The sequence below is a fragment of the Micromys minutus genome, assembly GCF_963924665.1.
Source record: "Micromys minutus genome assembly, chromosome: 21".
Classification (NCBI taxonomy): Eukaryota; Metazoa; Chordata; class Mammalia; order Rodentia; family Muridae; genus Micromys; species Micromys minutus.
Genome location: NC_137956.1, coordinates 1,842,455 through 1,852,572, shown reverse-complemented (window position 1 = coordinate 1,852,572; position 10,118 = coordinate 1,842,455). Strand labels below are relative to the sequence as shown.

Below are 10,118 nucleotides of genomic sequence, written 5' to 3'. Positions count from 1 at the left end.
GATTAGGTCTAGAAGAGATGATGTTGGGAGGAAACGAAGAGTTTTTGGCTTGGAGCTATGAGTACAGTCTGCTGAGGCATTATAATATTACAGTACGGAGTTACTCAGCTATGCTGAATCTAGTTCCTTTCTGGAATTTATTTCCTTCTCAGGGACAGAAATCTTCCTGGCTACTTCACCTCTGAGAGCATTTGCTGATTTCCAGACCCATCACCTTCTTTAGCGTTTTGCTTTGTTTTTGATAGTCTGTAATCTATTGAAGGGACTGAGATAGCAGAATAAACTCCATTTTGTTCTTAAGCCTCCATTCGAAGTTAACTTGCCCTTAGAGAGGCCTGGCCCCTCCCTTGAGGTCTGAGAATAACCACAGAATGTCCCCGGCAGTTGCAAAATAGACACAGGGGCTGCAGCTGGCTGATGATCACAGAGTGGGCTAAGAGAACGTAGGTCTTTCCCGGTCAAGGTGCTCCTTTCTGATGTATAGCCTGCCTTGTGGTTTAACCAGGTGCTGTAAACCAATTAGCCTAAAGACTAACATTCCTTTACCCTCTCATGCAATGGCAAGGCTTGGAAACCCTGCTTGTGGTTTTTCCTTTATAAACCCCTTTACTTAGACCTGGGGTTCACTCTCCTGTTCTCCCAGGAAGGTTGTGGCCCAAGCTCAAGCCTGAATAAAGACCCTCATGTGCTCACATCGGAGTTGTGATTCCTGGTGGTCTCTTTGGAGTTTTTACAATCTGGCCACAACACTTTTTGCATTCCTTTTCCTCTTTTCTTTTTTTCCTTTTAAGTTGTGTGTTTTTTTTTATATTTATTTATTTAGCTACCCACTTGTCTATATTGTTCATGGCTCTACCCTCTGCGCATGACATTTACTGCAGAGAAAAGGCTCAAATGACTTGTGAAACAGCACAGAGTAGGCCAATTATCTAGAGAAGTCGAGACACCTTGGTTCATGTCTAAGGGCATCTTTGTGTACTAGCTATATGGCTCTGTGGAAATGTCTATGTAATGAGTTCTCAGCTTTAAGTTGTATTGATTTGTCCACTTTTAAATTGTATTTAAAATACAGGATTTGTGTTGATACTCTGGATATTAAGAAGTTCTTTCTGGGCTGGGGCGACAACTCAGGTGTTAAGAGCATTTGCTGCTCTGATTGGGACCTAAGTTCAGTTCCTAGAGCTCATGTCAGATGGCTCACAACCTCCTGTATCTCCAGCTCCGGGGCATCAGATACGTCTGGCCTTCTGCTATCTGCCCTCTAGTGCATGGGTCCACAGATACAGACACCTATACATAATTTTTAAAGACAATAAAATAGACCTATTTAAAAAATAACAAAAAAAAAAAAAAAAAAAAAAAAACACCCAACAACAACAAAAAGAACCTAGAGAGATGACTCAGCAGTTAAGAGCAGACTGCTCTTTCTGAGGGCCTGGGTTCAATTCCCAGCACCCATGCAGCAGCACACAGCTGTCTGTAACTCCTAGATCCATTCGACACCCTTACATAGACATCTGTGCAGACAAAACAACAATGCATGTAAAATAAAAAGAGTAAACAGAGAAAATATTAATAAAACCTCTTAGAAAACAATGGTTTTAACTCGTCTAGGAAATACTGCTGTAATGATCACTGTGTAGGAGAAGCAAAGCCAGATGGGAGGGAACAGAGATTCTTCCAGGAAGAGCAATGCCCACCCCACCATCACCTTGAGCTTCTGCTTCCTCCCTTTGCCTTTACTCCCACAATGCATTAAGAATTCACTTTCAAAGGGGCCCTATTTCTTCTCAGAGAGGGTTTTCTCCTCAGCAATATCATTGTACCAGAAGTGGGTTCTATGTGCATTCTATGTGCATAGAACAGAGTGGAAACTATCCGCCTCTGTGAACATCGCAATGGATCTTAATGTCTGGAATGATTTTGAAAACAATCCTATGTGCACAATTGCCCTCACAGGTCAAGTTACAACCTCCAATGTCGTTCCTCAGTTGTCATTCACCTAGTTCTTTGAGACAGATCTCCCATTGATCTAGAGACTACCAGGGGGACTAGATTGTAGGGACAGCAAACACCAGCGATGTAGCTGCCTGTCTCCACCTCTCCAGCACTGCGCTTACAATTGAGTACCGGCCAGGTTCAGCTTTTTGAAAGACAGGTTAAAGGGACAGAATTCAGTACATCCTGACGGCATGGCAAGTACTTCACCAGTGAATGAATGAAGTGTTATTTTTAAGACGCATGTTCACTTAAAACGGGAAGACCGGAAAAGCAAGCCTGTGGGTGTGCTTCGGTTCTTACTCTTCCACTCCATGGTGAACCCGTTCTCCCCCCGCCCCCCTTTTTACTATTACAATGGTCTGGAAGAGGAGTAGATACTGTAAATAGAGTGAGGTGAGCCACTGCTTTTTCTTTTGCTACCAAAAAGCAACCAGAAAAGTGGAAAATCATCAAAACCGCAAAATCATAAATAGAAAAATAAATAACTTTTATTTTGTACAGAGGGGAAAGCCAAAAAGGCTGTGTGTGACCCAGGGCCAAGTTATTGTCAGAGTCCAAGAAGGCTTGAGTGTCCGAGGGCCAAGAGTCTCTGTGCATCTCAAGGCCAAGCGACCCTAGGTGTCCAGGGCGCCAGGGAAGCCGCGCTCAGAGCAGTAGCAGCGAGCCCAGCAGCAGCTCGCCCTGGCCCAGCGGTCGCCCGCGCTCCAGCCCGCGGCCCTTGCTCTCGGCCTTGATGCGCACGGCCAGGCGGCGGAGCTGCTCCTCCGGGAGCCCGTCGAAGCAGCAGTCCTGGTCCAGGGCGGCCTTGCGGCTGCGGCGGACTACGCTGGCGCGCTGCTGGCCCGACGGCCGCAGCACCAGGCTGAGGCGACAGCCCAGGGCGCGGGGCTCGAGCGCGGCGGCCGGGCCCTGAGCGCGCAGCAGGCGGAGGCGGAGGCAGGCGCTGCGCGGACAGTACTCGGCCGCCAGGCGCAGGGTGCAACCCCCGCGGCCCAGAGCCACGTCGGCCTCGGCTCGCAGGCGCTCGGGCTCCGGGCGGGTGGGGTGCGGGGGCGCGCAGGAGGCGGCGCGCTCGTGCTTGTTGCCGCGGGACGCCGGGCGCGCGCTGGCCCGACCCCGAGGGACCCGCAGCGCGCGGCTCAGCAGACAATCGGGGGCGCGCAGAAGGCGGCGCACACGGGGTACCGGCGCGGTTGGTGGGTCTGTGTCCAGATCGCGCGGGGCGGCGAGCTCAGAGTCCGAGGCTCGGCGTGGGCTCGCGTAGGTGTGCGCACGTTGGCGAAGTCCGGGCCGGGGGGCACCTGGGTGGCCGAGGAAGAGCGACTCTTTCCGGCGCGTGTGCGGGCTCTCGAGCAGCGCGCAGAAGCCGTAAACGGTGCGCGCGCGGGGCAGGTGCGGCAGCGAGAGCGCAGCCTGAGAGCGCGGGTCCCAGTCGGTGCGGCCCGCTCCGTCGTCGTCACCGTCCCCGCGGTCGTCAGGGCTGGGCCAGAGGTCCGGTTCGGCAGCGCAGCGCCAAGGCAGTGCGGCGGCCGGGAGCGGTGATTCGGGAGCGCCGGGGACCGGCAGCCGCGGTGGGATGCAGAACTCTGGGATGCGGCCCGGGGTGAGCACGTTGGAGAAGGCAGGCTCAGGAGTGGAGGAGCGCAGTCGACCGAGAAGCCTCATCCTTCTAGCTTGTGCCTGAACGCGGCGGATACAAGAGTACCTGCAACACAGAGAAAAACTATTAAATTTGGGCTCCTGGAATCCAATGGATCACTTTCTAGATCCTCAGAAATTACCCACACATCTAGGGCTCAGCGTCAGCGAACCAACCTTTGGAGCATCCTCACGCTAACCAAAACTATGTGTATGAATATATAGAAATCAGACCTTTTGTTCAGTCTCGCTGGGTCCGGCTGCAGGAGCAAAGCAAGTGATATCTAACTCACAGCTAGGGCTCCACCTTCAGCACTGAGGCTGTGACAGGTGCTCCTGCCTTATACCTTAGCGGGAGTCACGCCCAGGTGCCAAGAGGCCAATCCCAAGAGGTAACAGACAGAGCCCGCCTTTCAGCTGTCCTTTCCCACTAAGGCCCCAGCTGTGTAGATGTCACAGGAGCTGTAGCGCCACTTACAGGCCTAGGAAGTGCTGCAGATTCGTGAAGGTCATCCTGTCACCCCTGGGAAAGAGAATTTGGTAGTTCAAAGTATTTATGGCCTCTCATAGAAGGCGAGGAAGGATGAGGAAACATACAGTTGAATTTGCGACTAAATAAATCCGATCCTCCCACTCGGCACTTGACTCAGACGTCCCACTGCCTTCTATTTTGTCAGGATGCTTACCTGTTTCCAAGCACAGACTAAACTTGGCATGTCCGTTTAGGATGGGGTTATATGTAGACAGTTTGTGAGACTGAAAACACATTGGTCAGCCTTCGTTTAATATATTCAGACGACTGGTATTCGACACTGGACTAAAAGGTTGAGGTAGTTCTACGTCGCCTTAATTAAAAAAACCGTAGATCCTAAGTCCCAGATCTATGTTTATTTAGCCTCTGTCTCCCTCTGCTGGACTGTCTTTGATATCGCCATGGTCTGAGATACCAGATGCCCTAAGCAACAGTGACTTGGATGAATAAAGTACAAAATCGTCTGAATAATTGTAATGGGGGGGGGTGGGGCAGAGCTTTTGGGCAGATCCCTAAAAGTAATACTTGATTTTCCAAAACTACCCCTTTCTTTATGGCATAGTGAGGCCTATCCAAAAGCAGGGGTGGGGGATGGGGAGATGGAGGTCGGTAGGGATGTAGAGGGGGACCTTACATCTGTTAATACAGAGAATATCCAATAAAAAACAAAACAAAAACGTGAAACAAAATGCATGAATAACTTCAAAGAGGGACACAAACTCTTTCTTCTTCCAGGTTTTAGACACAGACTCTAAAAATATAGTACATTCATCTCTGTAGTTTTCCATGTCATGTTTGCAAACTACTTCTTGAAGTAATTACACATACTTACATATATGTAAATATACATGTATAAAGTCATCTAAACATATTATCTGGGGATATAGATAGTTTAGCAGTTAAGAGCACTTGCTGCTCTTGTGAAGGGCTTGAGTTCAATTCCAAACACCTCTGTCACACGGAGCCTCTCACAGCATCCACAACTCCATTTGCAGAGGATCAGACATCCTCTCCTGACCTTACCGTATGTGCATGCACACATGCATACACTCAGAGTATAAATAAAAAATAAACCTTAGGAAATTTCTTTGATTAAATTTATTTTATATTTATAATAAATTAACAACTGCACTTGTATGTTTATGCACTAAAATATCCAAGGATCCTCGTGTTTTCTGATATAGGATGAAGTGAGGGTTGGGGAAGCTCCAAGGCTAAAGAGCTGCTGCCATGGAGATCTGCTATGTGCTATTTCCCAGTCTGAAATTCGTGTTCTTCGTCTAGTTTTTTCTAAGGGACTGGGGGATTGTGAACGGCATCCAGGACTCAAAACAAAGGCTTTGAACTCGAAGTCCACCTGCCTCACCTTCCCAAGTGCTAGAAATACTGGCCTATGCCACCAGACACAGAGGACTTAACTTTCTGTAAACATCAGCTCCATCGGGAACTGTCCAGGCTCAAGGTGGCCAGGGGAGAGATCCAAGCAAGAAAAGATGGAAAGGAGTCAGCAGCACCTTTGTAAGAGATCGGTTAAAGCTTCCAGTGTTTGGCCCTGGGATTTATTTCTCTTCTTACCTATTTAAATACAGTAAAGTGTTGGGGAAAGTTCTAACAACAAAGCTTTAGGGATGGCGACATAGACAGGCCCTGGCAAAGTAGGAAAGCGCCTGTGCCCTTTTCAGTAAGAATGGGTTCTGTTGGCTGCTAAACCGTGCTCGTGGCAAGGGCCTCAGGAAAAAGACAGGTAACAAGCGTAAGAGTAGATTCTATCGGTGGATGGTGCAGAGAACATGGGACCTCTCTCATGAGGAAGGGTTCTAGTCACTGAGAGACAAGGCTCAGGACTGAGGGGGATTCAGACAAGCTGGCTCTGTAGAATAGTAAAGATGTCACCAGGTTGTCAGCCACCATCCACTCCTTCGGTGTGACCAGGCATCAGCCATTTTCCTTTGAAGTATGGTTTCTTTAAGCTGTGCTTTCTACAAGGAAAGGACTTAATTCCCCATCTGCAGTTCGCCCTTGCTCCCCCCAGTTAGTCTATAGACGGGATCCTTTGGAGATTTTGATTGGCAGCTTTCTCCCACCTAATAATGTTCTCTAGTACCTAAGTCACAGGGTTTCTTGAGACACCATATGTGTCGGGAATTATACGGAAAGGAAGAAATGAGAACCGAGGCACCACAGGTGAAGGTTGGGGAACCGGCTATGAATGTATTTGTGATGCAATAAAATCCCTGTGATCCAGAGCCCAAACTGCCTTCATCCCAGTCACCCTGTCCAGGTCATTAACCCTACCATCTTACTCAACCCCTCTTGATTCCAGCACCAGGGATACAATCCTCGGCAAATACTAAGGGCTCAGTCAATATTTGATGAGTTATATTGCATTAGATTGATAGCAATCTACCACCCAGTTCTTATGACTGTCAGGTGCTTCCAACCACCTATATTACTAGCTCGCTACATTATTTGATTTCTCGTAATAAACCAGTGAGGCAGATGTTTGTTTGCAGATGGGAAACTGAGGTGAACACAAGAGACCTTGCCTAGGGACATTCAGACTGAACCAGGCCAGGCCACCGCTGCTGAGTCCTTTCTTGCTAATTTCTGATCATTTCCTTCCTTTCCAACTGTTCACTTGGGTCTCTGTAATTAACTAAGTTGTCCTGTGACTTATCTGAAACCCAGAATTTTGTTTGTTAGCTTGCTTGCTTTTGAGACAGGCCCAGGCTGGCCTTAGATTTGTGCTAATCCTCCTGCCTCAGTTGCCTGCATGCTGGGATTATAGACTTATGCCAAAATGATTTGGGACAATATTTGTTCTTAGAACACCTGGGTCTACTTATTCTGGTATATCTCCTACTATGCTTACGTTGGAATAACCCATTGTGTCAAGATTCTTAAATTTGAGGAAAAGTAGACTTTCCCTTTGTGTAAACATGGTTGACCACATTTCTCCAGCAGATTCGTTGTGATTGACCCCTATGCATCTCACCAGGGCCAGGGAACAGTAACGTATTCAGCTAAAGCCAAATTTACACAGAGTTTTACTTGGGGATCCCTGACCATCTGATTTCCTGATTCATCAGGTCAGTTGGCTGAAGAATCACTGTTGAAGGGCCTTCTCTAAGACAGAGCAGCCTTGAAGCATGTCTTAGGGTGAAATGGCAGAACTATGTAATAAGTGTGTATCCAGTCAGTACCTTTGCTTCCCCCTTCAGGGGGGACATTCTCTTTCCTAACCTTCTTAAAAACATCTTTATGGTAACCATCTAGACTAATTTGTGGTTACCTTTTAGCAACCATTAGCCATTCTCCTTTGATGTCAGACGTTTGTCTCCTTCACATTGGTACAACGTACATAAAACCCTTAATCGCTTTTGCAGACATTGGACTTATTTAATCCTTGAGATAATGGAAATCTAAAACTCAGACTACAGCTGAGGAAATGGAAATTTGTCATTCACAATATAGGAATATACGGCTGAGCCATTACTAAGGCCTGCGTGTGAGTCCCAACCATATCTCAGGGCTGGAGAGACAGCTCCGTGGTGAAGAGCAGAGGACCTAAGCTCAATTATAGCGTCTACATAGCAGCTCACACCCGTCTAGAACTTCAGTCCCAAGGTATCTGACTCTCTCTGAGGTCCTCCAAATATATCAAGCATTCATGCTGTACATGCACATAGACGAAGGTAAACCATTGTAGAGAAAATGTCTTATGCATTGTATGGACGCATCAGCTGTCAATTAACAAGCCTATGGCCTATGGCTTAGGCAGGAAATAGAGGCGGGACGTCTGGGAGGAGAAAGAATTCTCAGAGAAGGAGGACGTGTCACTGAAAAGAGGTGGTGAGACAGACACATGGCTCCAGGCCCAGGCAACCAGCCATGGTCAGAATGTCGGTTAACATCGGAGGTTTTAGTTATTGTCTAGACAGACCAAAGCTTCCCAGAACAGCACAAGACAAATGGTTAGAAATAAATTCCTAGCCAAGAAGCAAGAGCCTACAGAGACGCAGTATGGAAGATGGCTTTTAAAAGAAGCCCCTACTCAATTTAAAAGCAAAGCAAAAGTCGGGGCTTCTGACAGGGAGGAAGCAGCTCTTGATTACACACAGGCCAACTGCAGCTCATACAGCAGTGGATGGCAAAACCTGTGGAGACTTCCTGTGACCACAGCTGTGTGCACTTCAAGTCCTTTCAGACTTGGCACAGCAGGGTGACCCAACTCTGTTCTATGGGAATTAGCACTCGGGCATCTGTGGCTTGTGAAAATGCCACCCTAGGCTGGCCGCTGCGGATAGAAGGCTGAAACACCTCTCTGTCAACAGGGGGACAGGGGACATGACCAGGCACAGCAGTGTCTGGGCTATCTAAGAGCAGGGTGATAGGAACAAGGAGATCTCTGAATTCTGGGCCATCCTGGTTTACACAATAAAGTCAGAGTGACATCCTCTACTGGTGGTGGAACTGCTTACAAATAATCTGAGATGCAAAATGACACGTTTTTTTTTTTTTCCTTAAAAGTCTTATATAGGATTTTGCTTAATAATAATTAGGAGGGACCTTAGCAATTTACAAAAACACATACTCATCTTTAATTTATATAAAGAGAAATGGGAATATGAGTATGTTTAGAAGGTATGTTTATAATTTCTATGTTATAATTCAAAATAGAAGATAATGCTTTTCTTTTGTCAAAAAAAAAAAAAAAAAACTTTTTGCCCTAGGAAAGGTATATTCTGCTAGCCAATGTGGGAACCCAGAGTTGAGGTTGGGGCAGAATTTTTTTGCTTTTATCCAACAGAAAAAGAAAAGCTATGTTCATGAGAGCTAACATGGTGTTGGGTTTCATGCTACTTTGAACAGCCAACCTGTCTCCTTGGAATGTAGGGTTTCCACAGGAGATTTGTGGCAGCTCGTGAAAGCCAACTTCAAAATGGGTGCCACGCTGATATGACCAACTAGTCTCTATAAAAGTGAGCTTCCGTGGGAGAATTGGCAATTGCTTGGCCTAGCACATGGAACATGGCATAAGCTGTAAAAACTCAGCAAAGACACGGTGACTTAGGAACATGCTTATACAGTAAAAGAAAGGAATTTGAATGAAGTCAAATATAGAGGATATTAATTTAATTTATATAAAAAGCAAAGGAATATAAGTATATTTAGCCACAGTGATATTAATCTCCAGAGAAAGGAGAAAGAAATGGGAATCCATATGTTTTCAGGGATACATAGATAAAGCAAAGCCTTCAGTATCAATACATGGGAGATAAAGGCAAGGACAGGTAGGTTTCTTGTGAGCCTGAGGCCACGCTAATCCACAGAGCAAATCCAAGATATCCTCTATCTCAATAAGTAATAATTGTTTTAAATTGTCTTAATTATCAAAATGAAAAGTTTGGTAGTTTAAATGGTGCTACAAATCCTCTATGAGATGTCAAAATAGAGCAGACCTAAATAAAAGTGAGGCTGCTAGATTAAATCAGCCTATACATTTGAGGACTTTGGGTTGCTGGGCCAAGGACATGCTATTTTGGGGGGAAGGCTTTGTATTTGTGTTAAAAGAAAAAGAGGGGAAATAAAGGAAAGGCTTTGGATTTCTTTCAAAGTAATAAGGATCAGATGTGCTAGAGAAAGACCCTCTTAAGATCTTGGCTGCTGACAGGAAGAAAAAAATAAAGAAAACTAAACATGAGAGATAACAATTTGCTGATTCCTCTACATGAATGTAGCATTAAAACTGGTGGAGACATAAACATGTCTCTAACCAGAACTTCAGCTACACATAGCCAATGCATGTAGGCATAGGCTTTTTAAACCTACTTTAATGAGGGTTGGTTTTGATGCTTTAACCTCCCTTCTACCCCTTCACCCACCAGAGGCAGTGGAAAGAAAAGGTTAATGGGCAAAGTAGGGCATGGACCTGTTTAGAAACATT

General features: G+C 46.3%; 1 protein-coding gene across 1 annotated transcript; it reads right to left on the bottom strand.

Moving 5' to 3' along the window:
• Nucleotides 1-2,646: 2,646 nt before the first annotated feature.
• LOC308433948 (C2 calcium-dependent domain-containing protein 4A-like) lies at nucleotides 2,647-3,666 on the bottom strand (the record flags this gene model as incomplete). Its single annotated transcript, XM_080934104.1, has 1 exon — nucleotides 2,647-3,666. The coding sequence occupies one exon, from the start codon at nucleotides 3,664-3,666 to the stop codon at nucleotides 2,647-2,649; it is 1,020 nt and encodes a 339-aa protein (XP_080790230.1).
• Nucleotides 3,667-10,118: the final 6,452 nt, after the last annotated feature.